The 17,779-nt window shown below is 39.6% G+C and overlaps 1 protein-coding gene across 2 annotated transcripts in view; it reads left to right on the top strand.

The window, feature by feature from the left end:
- gnav1 (guanine nucleotide binding protein (G protein) alpha v1) overlaps positions 1–17,779 on the top strand; it is a 35,516-nt gene that overhangs the window by 15,253 nt on the left and 2,484 nt on the right. For both annotated transcript variants that reach the window (XM_072384314.1, XM_072384313.1), the window contains exons 6-8: positions 8,697–8,826; positions 10,822–10,893; positions 14,795–14,882. In XM_072384314.1, the coding sequence (XP_072240415.1) occupies positions 8,697–8,826; positions 10,822–10,893; positions 14,795–14,882 (290 nt within the window). The remainder of the gene's footprint in view (positions 1–8,696; positions 8,827–10,821; positions 10,894–14,794; positions 14,883–17,779) is intronic.

Raw genomic sequence — 17,779 nt, 5'->3', positions numbered from 1 at the left:
ACTAATTTAGTTAATTAGCAACAGGTTAGTAACATGATTGGGTATAAAGGAGTATTTTCAGACTAATGATTTAGTGAATCTGCGGACGTCTCTGGATGTCTGTGATCTTCAGGCTCTCAGGCAGCTCTGCATTAAAAACAGACCTGATTCTGTACTGGAAATCACTGCATGGGCTCAGGAACACAGAAGTCATTGTCTGTGAACACAGCTCACCGTGCCATCCACAGATGAAGGTTAAAGCTCTGTCATGCAGAGAAGAAGCCATATGTGAACATGATCCAGAAACACTGCCTCTTCTTTGGACCAAAGCTCATTTAAAATGGACTGAGGAAAACTGTTCTGTGGTCAGATAAATTAAAATCTGAAATGTCTTTTTAAGAAATCATGGACACTTTGTCCTCCAGAATAAAGAGGAGAGACACCATCCAACTTGTTATCAGTGCTCAGTTATAAAACCTGCATCTCTGATGGTGTGGGGGGTGCATTAGTGCCCGTGGAACTGGCAACTTGTACATCTGGAAAGGCTCCATCGATGCTGAAATGTACATACAGGTTTTAGAACAAGATATGCTCCCACCCAGATGATGTATTTTACAGGGAAGGCCTTGCATATTTCAGTAAGACGATGCTAAACCGGAACAACAGCATGGCTTCGTAGCAGAAGAGTTCAGGAGCTGGATTCACCTGCCTGCAGTCCAGAGCTTTCACCACCTGAAAAGATTTAAAATACAACCAAGAAGACCCTGGACTGCTGAGCAGCTAGAATCCAACATCAAACTAGAATTGGACAACATTTCTCTCCCAAAGCTCCAACAGCTGGTCTCCTCAGTTTCCATATGTTTACAGACTGATGTTAAAAGAAGAGAGGATGCTACACAGTGGTCAACATGGACGAGCTTATATTTTTTAAATTTAATGGTAAAATGTGTTTCTGTTTTTTCTTTGTTCTGCTGTGAATAAGATATGTATTTATGACATTTGTAAAAAAAATTGCATTCTGTTATTATTTGTATTTTCAACAGCGTCCGACTCTTTTGGAACTGGGGTTGCACTTCAAAATGTCTTGCTTAAAGAAAGAAAAAAATTTTTAACTGTACTTTTGAGTGTTTTATTGAGATGACTCATCACATTTTTGTTTTGCTTGTGTTTGCTACCTGTGACAGTGTTATCACATTAAGGTAAATTGGATTACTCTTCTCCTCTTTCTTTGTATTCTCTGCTTGCAGAGCTCCACCTTCTCCATCCTATCGCAATATGAAGCTGTCCCTCATCCCGGTCCAACATTGCATCTCATGTAGAATCATAATAATACAATGCATAACCTCATCTTCTCATCTGTTTAGCATATAAACATTGTAGAGAGCTACTTTGTCGTTTTAGAGCTTCAGCCTGGGAAACTTTTTCTACGTCTCTGCTTCTTTTTTCTGTCAGTCTCACTTGACTGTGTCACTGTTTCGTCACCCAGACGCCAGCTGATTTTATTTGTCTTAGTATTTTTTTTTCTGTGGAACAATGACATCATCATGAAATGGCGGTGTCAGATCCGAGCTGTGGGATCAGAGTCTCAGGTGATGCTGCAGGATGCATCACTCTCAAACGCCCTCTTTTATCCGCCTGAATTCTTGAGGAGATAAATAATTGGGTTTAGATAATTGGCACGCAGCACCATTAGAACCCCCCTGGGGTTGTTCAGCAGCTTAACATAATTTCATGTAATTATTCTAAACTCATTTGTAAATTGGATATCAAAGGGATTTGGAGAGCTGGATGGTTTGTGTCTGTCAGAAAGTGAGTTTTTAAATCAGAAAGTGTATTGTTTAGTTAATAAATAAATGTTTGTCTGAGTTTTGATGCTTAAATATTACAGTGAAGTGAGTTTTTAGAGACGACTGCAGACTTATGGAATTTTCTGCTCCAGCTTGGTTTTGTTTTGTAAGTATTGAGGTTGCACTTAAAGTGAGCACAATGTGAAACTGCCCCCTCAGGTCAATGTCCGTCTCTCTTTTTGGTTCATACTTGAGGTTTTCTCATCTCTATGAGCAACTGGGCCCTGGACTTTGAGATTTCTCTGGGTCTTTCAGGGTTTTATTTATTTTTTGCTGCTGAATCTGTTTTTTAAAACAGGTTTTTAAATTCTTTCGAGGGTTAGTGAAAAATATCCTCAGCATTCCTAGCAACAAAAAATCATTTGGTACTTTTACTGTTGTAGATTTGTTGCCCCAAATTTGTATCATTTTACCCGTAAAATATTTTACAAAATATTATCCTAAACTTTTCCAGTGAATAACTTCAGATTAATCAGCAGCATCATTTACTTGGTGTTCAGCAGCAGTAAAATGAATAAAGAGAATTCACAGAGTTGTGACAGTATTTCATGACTCTATTTATTTTAATGTATATTAACTGTCGTTTTCCAGGGAACTTTAAGGGGTTTGTTAGCTGCCTTATATACATTTGAAAATAAAAGGGTCGACAGATACTGGATTTTAGGGTCCTGCACCATTTTTAGGAATTAATAGCTTTTTAATTTGTTAACTGACCAGCAAAATGTTTAATTTAGCAGAGACACCACATGACTTTGTACCACTGTTTTCTCAGCTAGGATGCCTCATGTGCTCAAAGTGCCACAAACACTGGAAACAAACTATAAGATGATAATTTGGTCAAGTTTTTCTCACATTATATTTTGTTTAAAAAATACTTAATTCAAATATATTCAAGTTAGTTTCTGACCAAATACCTTTTCACACCCACAGCAAAGGGCATTCAGTCCTGTGCTGAATGAGTATTTAGCTGGCACATCTCATTTTGTCTTCAAAGAATGCATATTTACCAAACTTCTGTCTCATGGAGGCTCTGACACTGGCAGCAGCAACTTGAGGACAAAAAGAGGCACGATTGATTGATTTTACCTGTCTGGAAAACAGTCGGCAACGTCTGCCTGCCAGTCAAAAACATTAATTTGCATAATTATCCCTGAAAGTTGTGTTTATCAGAAACTATTGTCCAACACAGCCTGTAGAAACCAGTGTAATGCCACTCCTTCATGTTGTTACCGATCCCCTGGGAATTTGTGGTAGATTTTGTTTTGTAGTATCGTTGATTTTGGTATTGTTTTCAAGTTGTAAGTCTGTGTGTATGTGTGCACACGAGAGACATTTACAAAACCTTACAGGTACATAGTTATGATCAAAATGGAGTTGGTGGTCTGACCCATGGGTACTGATTTAAGAGTGATGCCACACTAGTTGCAGCATGCTTTCTACTGAGCTTTTACTCTGAGAAAACCCACATTTTTAACATAATTTCCCATGCTGGTTGGGATGCTGTGCAGCTGAAACGATTTCTGCTAGTCGATCCAACTCTTAACATCTGTTATGCATGTGGGAGCAGCTGATTGAGCTTTCCAAAGCCCAAATATAGGACCTCAAACAAGATGAGTTGAAGAGGAGATGTCAAGGATGCAGAGCAGGAGCAGAATAGAGAGAAAAGAGGAGGAAGTTTAAATAATTTAATCTCTTGTTTGTCATGGCAAATTTGAGATCACTGGAAGATGAACTTGATAAGCCTTCAGCTGCCTTTAGCTGCCTTTAGCTGCCTTTAGCTGCCTTTAGCTGCCTTTAACTGTCAGACTACACACGCAGACAGAGGAGCGTCTCTGCACCCCAGATGTTGCCCATGTTCTCTACTGAGAGAGTTCATCTATGATAAAGATTTATACTGCAGTAATATCATTTTACCTTTGTGGATTAATAAAGTATAATTGAGCTGAATTTAAGGCCACTTTAAATTCAGTCCACACTCATTAAACCCCCGCCCCATGTTTTCTGTTTTATTTTATGTTCAAAGTTTGAAGTGGTCAAACAGCTCGAGTGATTCTATCCCAAGTTATGTTGTCGATATTCTCTTTAACCAAGTCAGAGTCACGGTGTGCATATCCCAGCTGCCATGGGGCGAGAGGTGTGGTACAGCCCGTACAGGTTGCCAGGAAATTATGTAACGTCCTCTTTTAAAGTTTGGTTGGTTTTATGGTTCCACGCCATTAACTGAACAAAGCAATAAGTTTTGTGTTTTTTCATTTCTTTTATTACTGAAGATTCAAAACCAGGTGGATAAACCTTACATAGAAGTAAAAAAACTTTCACTTGCTTTTCTGAGTATGTGACTCTTTAAGAGTTTACACAACATGTGAGTGTATCTGCACTCGTGTAGAGGGCCAAAACTTCAACTTTATCTTCCTTCTGTGTATTGAAGATGCTCTGATTAATAAATGTGATCAATTAAAAACCATAATCATCCCACATACTGTCACAGTGAGACATCAGTCTTGAATTTTGTCTGCTTCAGTCCTGCTGCTGCTGCTGTATGAGCATTAAACTTACTACCGGCCTCGATGTATGCCATTAACATAAATCTACTATTTCTTTGTCTGAGCCTGTGTCTCATAAAGTGAACTAAAGTCTGCTTTTCTGAAAAAACGGCAGAACTCAAGAGGAGTCATCAGGATTATTTCTGATAATGTATGATGTTCACACAAAGACAGACATGAGAGCAGAACTGAAGACTTTCCCAAACAGTTTGTGTGTATATGCATGTTTGTGCGGCCCTGTTGGCATACAGAGTTGCTGTTTAACCTCTGACCTCTCTGTGTAATCGGGATTCTGCATCATTAATATTAAGCGCTTTCTTAATTACTATTATAACACTGCAGATGAGGGTGAACATTTTTGGGCGTGGATTGCAGGAGTGGGATTGTGGGAAGGATGTGAAGTGTCACTCGAGCTTAAAAAATTTAACTTAATTGATTTTAGCCAACCTTGTATCCAAGGACTTTTCCATCATCAGCCACCCACAGAGGATAGCTATATGAGCTCCTCATATCAGCCTCGACTACTTTGGGACCCTGAAAAGGGACCCCTCAAAACAGCATCACACAAATTTCCACTTGAACCACTGGGGGGCTAATTTGCATTGTTCTCTGTTTTCATGAATACCCTGCATAGGGAGGGATTGAGCTAAACTCAATCCTGCGTATTTATCCCTGCTGTGACTTGATTCCCACTTTCTCTGCCCTCTTGAAAACTGATCCAAGACGCAGTCATTAAATATGTAACTAAGAAAACACTTTGACCTGTACAGTTTTCTCTTACCTCTTTAAGTATTCTTCAGGAATAGTTCTCCAGGCTTCTTGAAGGACATCCCAAAGCTCTTCTTTGGATGTCGGCTGCCTTTTGTTCCGTTCTCTGTCAGATGATCCCACACTGCTTCAATAATGTTGAGGTCCGGGCTCTGGGGAGGATTCTTCCCTCCATAAGACCTGTTGCCACTGATTTTCAGTCCACTTCTTGTGTCATTTGGCATAGCTCAGCCTTTTCTCCCTGTTTCCCTTCCTTAAGAACGGCTTCTTGACAGCCACCCTTCCATGGAGACCATTTCTGATGAGGCTTGGGCCAACAGTAGATGGATCAGCTGAAGGTCCAGATGCATCTCTCAGGTCCTGCCTCTGGTCTTTTATTCCTCTTTCTTCAGGACATCACTTTCAGATACTGTTCATCTGCTGCAGATTCTGTTTTTTAGGCCTGACACTTCTTCTTTTGTCCTCCACTTTACTCAGATGTTTTAAGGACCCACTGCACACCATACTGATATATGCCAAGTTTTTCTTGTCACCAAACTATCATATCTGGCATATTTAATATGTAATTAAAAAATGGGAACTAATTATGTGTCTGAGTGTGGTTATTTGCTGAGTTGTCTGTTATGTGTAGACACAACACTGGTTAGGAGGCTTTTCTTTATGCACAAATAATTCATAGGACAGTTTTCAGTGGCTTAAACAAAAACACATTCCTCTGAGAATGGTCAGTTGGATCTCAGTATTTAAGCTTGTTAAGAAACAATCTGTATCTATTTATCACTGCTTGATTCAGTGCAAAGTGGTCAGAAACCTAATTCCTGTGTGTGTCCAGTGGCGTTTCACAACTTTGGACCGGCTTGGTTGTTCAATTTGATGTTTTTGAAGAAAATTTCCTTTTTCTTTTGCTAATTTCTTTTCTAGACATATTGTCCTTCTTACACTGGAGGGATGCTGCTTCTCTCACTCACTCTCAGTGGTTAGTGGACATCATGTCCTGTGTACAATTTGATAAAATCGGGCACTAATTTCAGCATTTCCAGTGGTAAGTGGGGCTGGCTGGTCTCCCTCAGGGCCTGGTCTGGCCCTCTGATGGTAACTATTGGGGGGATTTTTTTTATTAATGAACTCTTGTTCTATTTTGCTTTAGGTGTCTCTCTTCCCCCCCCCCCCCCCCCTTTAAATATGAATTTAACGCACTTGTGCTCAGAGTGTGCAGCTGTAACATTTATAACTAGTTTGGTATTAAATTGCTCTTGTGCAAAAGACGGTTGTGACCAGGTTCCTGTATTGACACATCACCCTTCTGTCTGGCTTCAATATCCATGGAAAAGTTCTGTTTTAAATCTTAATATTACATTTCACCTCCTTTCCTGTGTGTTTCCCTTGTTGTGCGACTGTGCCTCCACATTTTCATTTCCCCTCTCAACAAAGAGTTATTAACTCAGTGGATTGCTCACAGGGGAGCTGGGGGATGCCACATCTGGCTTAGAAAATGAGTGAAGTGGCACGGACTGTTGTGTTTGTCTACTCTTATTCCTGTTGTGTTTGAGTTTCATCCTTCTGGAGAACATTGACCTTTACGCTCTTTGTGCTGCCGTGTTGTGATTGTCTCAAGGAAAATGTTGTGATTGTCTTGGGAAAAATTAAAAAGGGAAGGTTAGTCCATATGTGTGACACATTCCTCCTCCTTTGAGAAGCTATTATTGCATGATTTAGAAATGCCTGACCTTATTCAAAACCAATGCAATCTGTTATCGATCAGGACTCAATTTCTCCTGGAAATTTAGTCTTGATAAAGGACACGTCAGTCACAATGAGATGTTGTTTATAACTGCCAGCGGACACAGATAAGCCCAGCGCTGCCTTCACTCTTTATGAATAAACAGCTTTTCTATCATTATTAGTACAATAAAACACAGCTTACAATATTATGTCTGTTAGCAGTAAATGTTGGTGTGAGTTTCTGGTGTGTGAGAGTCTGTGTGCTCTCTTATAGGTCTCTGATTGAGTGTATATTTCAGTTAAATTAGTGGCACCTGAGCCCACTATAACAATGAGGATCATTTATTCCTCTGCACATGCACAGCTGCTGTTTGTTTGGTTTGACTTTCCATTTCTATACAATGCACCACAAGTTTTTTTGTTTCTGTAATATTTGTATCTACTTGTCTCTTCTTTCTTATTTTTTGTTCAATGAAAGTAATCGCCTTCATCTTTTTCTTCCTTCTTCCTCTGTTGGAGTTTATTTCAATCTCTATAGCTGCACGATAAAAAAGATTTGAAATTTGAGACTAAACCAACACAATCCCCTGATTCTTCCTAACAAAATTGTTACGTTTCCACAAATATGTGCATCTAAATTGAGAGCTAGGTGGTTTTTATTTTATATCTTAAAAATACTGTTGGGTTAGTTGCATTAAGCATATTCATTTTTGCCGGGTTACTTTTCGCAACCAAAGTTGGTCCAGCTGATCCCCAGATCAAGGCTTACAAGAGTAATCATTTAAATTTTTGCCTTTTGAAAGCATTCCACATTCACAGTCTATCATAAACGGTGGTAAAGCTGCCAGACAGAAGACACGATCATATTTCAAGATGAATTTAAGAACTTAGGGCCCACAATGAAGGATAACAATATTTGGACTATTTTGCCACAAGGAGGCATGGTTTCTGGCAACTTCTTCCAATAACTATTCATTTCTTTGACTTAAGACACCACATGTCTGGCGATACCGTGGATGGGCTAATGTCAACCTAATTGATTAAACCCATCAAATTGAATTTTATCTACGTTTATAAATTTTCCAAGTCACAATCTTTGCCCAGTCTTCACCCAGGTTTAATTTTGATTTTCAAATCCGCCTGTTACGTCAAATCGGACCAAATTAGACCAAACTTGATGTACTGTCCACTGAGGGGCACAGTGATAATTAAACATAATATTCATACAAATTATCATCATTACAGGGATTTTTTGCTTTTACAGCAGATTTTTAGCATTTTCTTGTAAAGTTTCTTAACACTGGATTAAGTGACTGCACATGCATCTTTAAAGATCGTGGAATAAACAGCAAATGTTAACCAATAAAAATGATATGATGATTAGAAAGTAAAAGTAAATCCCCTTAGCTTTACTTGTATTTTCATTCTCATCACTCTTGTGAGTGTTGATAGTTGTGGTCGATGAACCCACAAAGTTTTCCCTCAGCTAATGGCAACCAAAACAGACCCAAAGGTTGAATGAATATTGGACTTCAGGTGGTGATTACCCTGACTCCAATTAAATTATAATGTTTGGCTTGTGCTGAATGTGTAAAAAAGCAGCTGTTTGATAGCAGGTTGAAGTGATGATGTGATAATATGTCAGTTTTGGGAGTCTTTGTGTTTCACAGCTGGCAAAATAAAACAAAAAAACACCAACTTGTGTACATACGTGTCCACGAACAGAGGAATGTCAGTGCTTGTCTCTGTTCTGTGCTTCTGTTTCTCTTTTTCTCTGAACTATGTTTCTTTCATCTGTTTCTTGGTCAAACAGTCTCATCTCTCTCTGTCTTTGTAGGATGTATGACGTCGGAGGCCAGAGAACAGAGCGAAGGAAGTGGATCGGGTGTTTCGAGGATGTCAGAGCGGTGCTGTTTGTGGTGTCGCTCAGTGGATACGACATGACTCTGGTGGAAGACCCCTCCATGGTACAAGTTATACTAGATCACTCTGAAGAGTGTACACACACACACACACACAACAAACTTCCAGTAATACACACATGCAACCATGACACAATACCAGAAACTTTGGAAATGATGCACATTAACAACTGTAAAACATAAAACACCAGACTTATTAACCATTTGTGTGAGATTGAACTGTAAATCAGGTTAATCACTAAAGTACTGACTGTTCTCAACAGCTTTCTCACAAAGTGTCATATCGCAAAAACAGCTGAAAATACTGCTTTCTGACATCTTAAGTCAGTTTTATACTCATAAGGGTATGACAGCACAACATATGCAGCGTCGTTGTTGTCCACTCAAGAAAAATGTGATCTTTTACTTCACCTGAGGATGCCGTAAGAAGCCGCGCCATCACACAAAAGTCCTTTTTAGAGTTTTAGAGCGGTTGCACAGGAGGCTCATTCTGAAGTGACACTAGGCTTTTTCACATATTCCTATTAGCCTGGGACTGATTTGCCTTTGTTGGGCATCAGTGTCTTGTGTTACAGTACAAAGGAGACATAGGTGGTAGTAACAGAAGCAAAACACGCTGCGTAAGCACACACTGATGCAGGGCTGAGCACCTCTCTCTGGCTTGTGTGATTTACCAAAGAGGAACAGCAGCAGGTTAATGAAGACATCTTTTTTGTGCCGATAACAGATGCAATTGATATATAAAAAAGGCTACTGAGACATTCAGCTCCCACCAGATGAATGGGAAGCAGTTCTTGTATGAAAGGGTAAGTTTAGTGAGACCTGAACTCCCTAAGCTGAAGTTTAGGGGGCAACATATTTTGAGGCCTGTTAATTAAAGGTCTCTGGGCACATTTAAAAGGAGAAAACTTTGTGAGTGAAGACATTAACTATCCATACTGTTTTTGGAAGACATACTTTAGATATTGATATGAGCAGACCAAGAAAAGCTTTGTAAATGAAAGTGTGCCAAAAAGTGACTACACAGAAGGACAAAGCAGACCACTCAGCTTAAGCATACATCGTACAGTGGTAAGAGTTATGAGGACAGTGTTGATGGAATGAACATGTTGCAAAGATACATGTGTTGGCCCGATTTTTTTCATTGGAAGCCCAAGAACAAGTTGGAGAAATCATTTATTAAAAATATTAATATTTATTAGTGGTCACATGTAAAGTATATTGCAGCGCTGGTCTCGGAGTGCCAGAGCTCCCGCAGGAAATCCGTCAGGCCGAGCCCCGTTATCCAGAAACGTTTCATATTTATATTCAGTTTTATCTCACAGAAGTTGTATTCACACTTGTCAGAGTATAATTGGCCAGTTTTTAGTGGCATGATCAGGCCAGCTGCTGTCCTTGTTGTGTTCTTTGGATGTGATAAACAATGTGTGTGTGTGTGTGTGTGTGTGCTGTTTTTAGGCGTGGATCTAATGTACCAGACCTATCTACTCTACTAGAGATGTTTTGTCTGACCCAGTTCTTTATGTCATTCTAAGGTCTTGGACCCTTTTAAGGTCATCTATTGTGCAGTATGAGCAGAGTGGAAAAGTACCAGCTAGGAACATAGGTTATTTAGGAAAATACAGGATATGAATTTATAATGTCTAAGATCAAAGCCAATTATAACACATGCATATAAATTATCTTACCGCAATCCAGCGCAGTCTGCAGTTTGTGGCCTCAAAGGAAAGATTTGAACTTTTTAGAAAAAAAAGTTTTGCATTTTCTGGCTACTGCATGTAAGACATAAAAGATTCTTATGTATTTGTATGAAGATGTTAACTTCATCTCAGAACTCTGAAAAATTGATGATAGATGGAAGACTCAGGAGATTTTTATTTTTATTTGGAGAACATTGTGACATTTGTTTTCTTGGCTCTCCATGTAAGAGTGTTGTCATCCAAATAGGAATTTATAATGTGTTTGGTCCTCAGAATGACTAAGCTTCTGCCTCGTGTGTTCCTCTGCAGCTGTTAAACAGTTGTTATCTTCTCCCTACAGAACCGTCTTCAGGAGAGCTTAAAGCTTTTCTCCTCCATCTGCAATAATGTCTTCTTCCGCAGCACATCCATGGTGAGAAATTTATTCCCTACCCAACCTCAGGAGGACACATACGTATAATTTGAATTTAAGTTGTATCATTGAATTGTTTCCACTTGGTTGTTTGCAAACAAATGTTCTCAAAAATCACAAGAGAACAACAAGAGATATTGTTTAATATGTTTTAGTCATACATATACTTGTTTAAAAGGCCTTTTTTATTCTGGATGAATGAGAAATGGGTTGTAAACTGCATAATGATGTCGATCAGCGTGTGTCTGAATCAAATCAAATTTTATTTATATGGCACCTTTCATACTTTAAAAGCAACACAAAGTGCCTCACAGAGGCTAAAAACTACAATGATAGAACATACCAACCCACCCACCCCCATAGATACCCAGAGAGACACGGGGACAAACAGACACACAAGCTCAGACTCACTGCACCTATCAGACAGAGACATGGCCGGGCACCCAGACCTAAGGCAAGGAAAAAGCCACCTTGGGGGGCTGACCACACTGAGAGGGCTCCCGGCCCACGACCACGGGTAGCGCCGCCACAAAGACAGTCCCGACCCGGGCAGAAAAGAGGTCCCACACCAAGGTGCAGAGTCCTCCAGCCACCCGGGCCAGAGCAGTCCACAGAACAGTACCCCCCTCAGTGGACCAAAAGCAGGTCCCAGTGTGGTAGGCCCCCAGGAGGAAACACTGGAGCTAAAAACTGAAAGACTAAAACAGTAAAATATTATGAAAAGGTGTAAAATGAACAAAATAGATCAAATTGTTTAACTAAAACATGGAGTTTCAAACATGTAATTAAAATAATATAGAACAAAAATTAGATATGATTAAAATTTTGATTAAAAGGAATAAAGAAAATCAATAAAATCAAATAAAAGCCTGATTAAAAAGGTGAGTCTTGAGCCTCTTTTTAAAAACATCAACAGTCTCTGCGGCCCTGAAGTTCTCCGGCAGGCTGTTCCACAATCGGGGGCCATAATAACAAAAAGCCGCCTCCCCGTGTGTTTTCAATCGCACACGTGGTATGGTTAAAAGGCCAGTGCCGGAAGACCTCAGGGTCCGTGAGGGTTGATATGGTAAAAGTAAGTCCGATAAATAAGAAGGCCCAAGACCGTTAAGACATCTAAAAACGAGTAAAAGAGCCTTGAAATTGCTGCTGTGTGCACTGACCTACACAACAGCAGCTCTCACAGCTGGGACTTAAAACTTTTTGTTCATAATATAGCTGCATGTCCAGTTTGCTTGTTGCATATGGGTGGCAGCAGCTAAGAACGTGCTTTTTCCAACGGGGTTTTCCCAGTAGTTGCATAACTGGTGCGTCCCTCAGCTCACGCTGTCCACACGGCGGGGCGCTAAATATATAAGATCATCCACAACAATAAAACCACTGACAAGTGAAATTAATAACAACAAATACATTGTCACAGTGGCACCTCTCGGTGGGGAGGAAAATATAGGGCAGCAGACAAACGATCAAGTTTTGAAGTTGGGGAGTTGGAAGCAGCAAGAAATTAGCAAAAGGAAAGATCAGGACAGTCTGTGAAGGCTGGCTTATTTGATCCAATTCAACACAAGAGCTGCTACAGCAGAAACAGTTGACTTTAATGATTGCTATATTAGGAGCCGGAACGCACAGTGAATTCCAGATAGCAAACCAATAAGATCGCCCGCGCTGACCCCTGTCCCCAACCGACTGGACTATGATGCAGTGGAAGAGTGCAGCCTGGTCCGATTAATTACTTTCTCTTTAAGATGATGTGGACAACTGAATGTGTGAGCCTCATTTATCTCGGGAGGAGAGAGCAGAAGGAAGCACCACAAGAAAAGTGATGATGGCGTGATGTTCTGGGGAAGCGTCTGCTGAAAAACTTTAGGTTCTGGCAACCATGTGCGAAAGCAACAGTAAATTATCTACAAGATCCAGGACAATAACCCAGCTGGACACCCCTCTATTCCAGCCCCTAGTTGTGTAAACCAGTGAGGTTTGAGCATGAGCTGTCACCTTTTGTGTAATTTGTGGCAAACAATAAGCAACACCATTCTTACGGCTTCATAAAGCAAGATATTTTCTGCACTCCTGGTGCTGATTATTGTTCTGCTCAAAGGAACCTGACTCAGAGATGGGAGAAAATGGAGGACTGTGATCTACTGCTGCCTCATCGTACTTTAATGATCCCAAAGAGAAATTAAATTGTTGCAGTTCATTATTTAGAAAAGGAAAAGGTACATTTTTAAAGAAAAAAAGAAATAACAGGGCGGAATTTGTAGCATTTCCCATCCTGTTTAGCAACTTTTGCAGTATTCTTCCTTTCACAATCAGCTCGATGGGCTTCATAGCAGTCACCAGCACCGCCAGCCTTCTTTATCAGTTAATTAAGGCTTCTTTGAGTCTCTGGCTCAGATGCTGCTGCAAAGCAGATTTCACTCGATAATATAGACTTACAGAATATACGCAGCACCTTGTTGCAGATATTAAAGATCGTAAGCTTACTCAAGACGTAGGGTCTGCTCGATCCCTTGTTGTAGACATCCTTAGAGTTACATTTCCAGTTCAGTCTGTGGTACCGCACCAGCTTCAACTCCTCTTCCAAGATGGAAATGGGGTTTGACTTATTCCGGGTCCTCCTAAAATCCACAAGCATCAATCAGCAATGACTGCCACAAAGCAGCCGAGTCATCCTCCTGTCAGTCACTGACACGCCCAACAGCTGTGGAGTAATTGGAGTATTTCTGTTGATGAAAGGGACTGAAGTGTGCAGAGTGAAGGGAAAGTTAAACTGAAAAGAACAAAGTAAAGACTATGGGGTCCACTTAAAGTTTAGGTGGGGGGAGCAGCAGTATTAGTCCAGTCCAGTCTTTGTAGATGTCAGTTTGTTCTTTAAGGCTCCATGGGACAGGAATAACACTGATGTGTTTGATAAATGTTTCCACACACAAATCTTATCCTCAGTCCTTTGGGTGTAAGTCCTCTGTAACTTGTAATTAAACAGCCATTTATAACTAGGTTGCTCCTCGGTGAGGTGACATTTTCCCCTCTCTTCGTTTTTCCATTACCGTTTCCGGTAAATAATCGCATTAAAACTGCCGTGTCATGAGCTTATTCATTTTACTTCTATCTGAAGTTTTCCAGAAACCTTTCGCCATGAATGCTGTTCATGAGCTGTGCAGAAAGAGAACTATCTGTATCTGTATCCAAAAGAAGGCCGATTCAGGGTTAATAAATTAAATCTCAAGTGCTTTGTGGTGTCTGATCATGACACAATTTGACATATTTTTGTGTAAATCTCTCACCAACAAAGTTTCACTTTTAAACCGAGCCATCTTCTTTGTTTCTTTATTTAACCATAAAAAAACGTATTTAAAGCTTCACTAGAGCAATTAAGATGCTAGTGTGTGACGTGTTTATGTACAGGGTTGTGTGTGGGCCTCCACATTAACATGCCGAACAGGCTCATTAAACAAGACTTTAATGATACCTTCTTTATGTGGGAGGAAAAATGTGTAACCTCCACCTCAATTAACTCTTCTCTCGTTATCATCAGGGGCTTTTGGTGTTTGGTTTCGTGTTCAGACAGAGAAGAGAGAACAGAGTCGTAGTTTTAATTGGTCGAGCGCAGAGCCAGAAGTACCCGTGCAGCAGAAGCTGAGGCAGAAAACACCCAAAGACAGATTTATGGAAGTGGTCGTTGAGCTCTTTCACTGAAGACTGCATGTGGGATTGATTGCACATTGATGCGTCAAGTTATTGATCCACCATCATCACCTCGTGCATGTGTCAATACAGCTACCGATTTTTGCTTTTTATTTGAATCTCTCCAAGTAGCAATAAATATAGCTGTTATTGGTAGTTTGTGCAGAGCCTCTGTAGGTTTCTTGAGCTTTCAGCCGATTGTTTGTGTTTGTTGTTGCAGATTTTATTCATGAACAAGATAGACCTTTTTCAAGACAAGATTTTGCACACTGGACGACATCTGCGATTATATTTGCCTCAGTTTAAAGGTAAGACTCATGTCAGTGAGTTATGTTTCCACAAGATTCAAGCACTCAGCACACACACAGTGTTACACCAAAAATACCTGTTGTATTGTTAAGGTTGTTTTGTTGTGCACTGAACTGCATTATACTGAGAGCTGTTTCCAATACTTCTAATGTAACCTCCAGCTATGACCTGAGTGAAGCACATGGGTCAATTTTGGACTCTCAAAAATCACAACTCAGGCTTTTCATCATCAATCCAGACAAAAAAATTTAAATTAACATTTTACTAAAAGTTGTGGCCCTTAAATCATCACATTATGAACTCTAATCAAGCTGTTTGTACAGCAAATGCTAATGTGTCTGAGCAAAACCATACCCGGAAATCTTTTACTTTAATTAAAGCAGCTGCAGCTTGTCTTATAAGACAAATGTTAAACCTCCCCTCTTACCAGTGATTAAACACCTAAAAACTATTATGGTTATTGTTTTCTTTTATCAAAACTTATATTCATGCAAAATAACTAAAAATAACAAAAATCATACCAAAAAAGCAACAAACAACAAAGTTAGCAGGGTGGGATGGTTTACAGTACAATACCTTCATTATTCATTTCAGCAATGAAGTCTTTGTGATTTTCAGAAAATGAGAGAATTTAAGTTACAAAATGAAGCCATATAGGAATGCTCTGTATAGCTGTAAACATTGAGTTTGCAGGTTTATTCAATAATTACTTATTTTTTTCATTGCACACTTGGTTTTAATCCATGAATTATTTGGTTGAAGAAACCCAAAAGCAGTTGTTCTTTTGGGGGCCAAAAAGCCAGACCTGATGTTTCCTTGTGTTAGTTTATTCCTCTATTTATTTTCACTGCCGTCGCCTCTATAAAGGCTGTAACAGGATAGAGAGGAAAAACGTTTTATTGAGTCATTCTGAAACCCATTGGAACATTTCTCCCCTGCTTCCTCAGAGAAGTGTCATTTACATCAGCACTCACTTAACCACAGCCATACTAGCAAAGAGCAGAAGAATAGGTGTCTACTTTAGGTCTGTGAATAATTGTAATATAATTGATTCCATATCGAAGTGACAGAGAAGTTCCTACATAATCTATTCTTATTATTACTGCCTCCTCAGAGGTGTTAGAAGCCCTGAGTCCAAACGTGCGGATTCAAGACTGACTGTCCTAAAAACTCCTTTAGTGCAGGGAATCTGAACTGAGTCATTAATATTATTGATCAGTTCTTTCAGATTGCTACCCCTCATTTTGGGCGATTCTTCAGAAAACCTGATGGTCTGATCTGTTTATTAGACTGTCGTTGGTGAATCCCCTGACTGAAATTCTCAGCCATGATGTTGCACATCTATCTGACTCAGGATTTGTCTTTTAGCCCATTAAAAAAACTTGATATGGACGCATTAAAGGGATATGTTTTATAAGTGGGCTTGTGTAAAGTACCGATGAGCAGTCCATCTGAAACAAGTCAAACCTCAAAAGAATCTGCAGCATTTCATGTTAAAGCTAAATCTAGAGATTTTAACACCACATCACTTTTGCACCAGACAGGTGTTTACTTTATCAGTATTTTCTCTGCATGCACAGTAGCACAACATCCTGCTGCTGGTCTCATCTCAAAATATCAACCATGAGACGGTAAAAATGAGTTAAAAGACTAGAAGAACACAAGCACATACCATCTTTTAAATCTTTGCCAGAATGATGCCCATCAGTAAGTTGTCCAACAAGTGTAAAGCAACTCTGATGGACGCTGCCAGGATCTGTTCGGTAGCCACTGTGCACACAGAGCAACATGGCTGATATTAAGCTGTGTATTTTTTCAAACTGGAAAACTCAACATAATCTAAAATGTAGGAGCTTTACAAACCAAAAACAGATGATAAGCTATTAGTTTGGGAACATTTATGCCTGTTCAGTTTATCACCTCCCACATATCAGGGGCTGTGTGTCCTCTGCTCTCATGCAAATTTCAATAAGAATCGCTAACACAGTTGGATTGGGGTCAGCCAGTGGAGCAAGTGTCCATTTGACTCCAAGCAAAAACATATTGGACTCATCATCGTATTCACAGTCGGATTTGCAGCTGTGATGGAAGAACCATTCTTCTGCTTCAACTTCCCTGCTTAAACAGTTGTGGAAAGAAACGCCGGTGGTGAAAAAGTTATTTTATTTATTTTTTTTACTAAGGAACAATTTAGCATTTACATTTTGTCCCGCTTTATTGCAATTCAGACACTTTTGATTAAACACATTTATCCCACAGCTGTAGATACAATCCACGATTAAAAAACAATGATTAACTTATTAATTATGTAGTTGAAGAAGCCCAAGGATCCTTTTGTTGTTTTGTCTAATTTGCACTAAATGGTTTCATTTAAAGATCCCTCCCCTCTAAAAATCAGTCCCTAATGTTGACTTGACTCTCATCTGCGTAAAGTTTGTCTCTTGAGGAATGTTTTCAAATTCTTCTGAAGGGTTGATGTCTTTGAACTGGACTAAAATCAGACCTTCAAATGTTTACCAGGCAACCTATTAAAACCAGTCACTACTTAAGACTCTGAGTTTAATTCAGCGTCGGATTAAGAATGGATCTCTTTGATGGTTCTTTTTAAGCTGCATTTGTTGTTTTGATAACTGGTGCTGGATGCTTGTTTGTTCATTTTTAAGTGGGAAATCTGTGTAAAACAGTGTATTAGTCATTGCAGATACTTTCTGTACTTCAAATTATCTGTTCACAAAAGGTAACTGTTCAAATGATCCTGTGTCTAAAGAAACACTGAGTGCTTACACCTTTGTAAATGTGCAAATACAGAATTTTGAAGTTGGAACATTTGCTTTTGTGCTGTAGAGTCACATCTATGTTCACGGAAGTGAGACAGACTGCAGTGACTTACAGAACA

The sequence above is a fragment of the Leuresthes tenuis genome, unplaced genomic scaffold (genome assembly GCF_036924035.1).
Source record: "Leuresthes tenuis unplaced genomic scaffold, fLeuTen1.0.hap1 SCAF_4, whole genome shotgun sequence".
In the NCBI taxonomy this organism is placed as follows: Eukaryota; Metazoa; Chordata; class Actinopteri; order Atheriniformes; family Atherinopsidae; genus Leuresthes; species Leuresthes tenuis.
The sequence above is the reverse complement of the archived record's forward strand: the minus strand, read 5'-3'. Positions and strand labels throughout refer to the sequence as shown.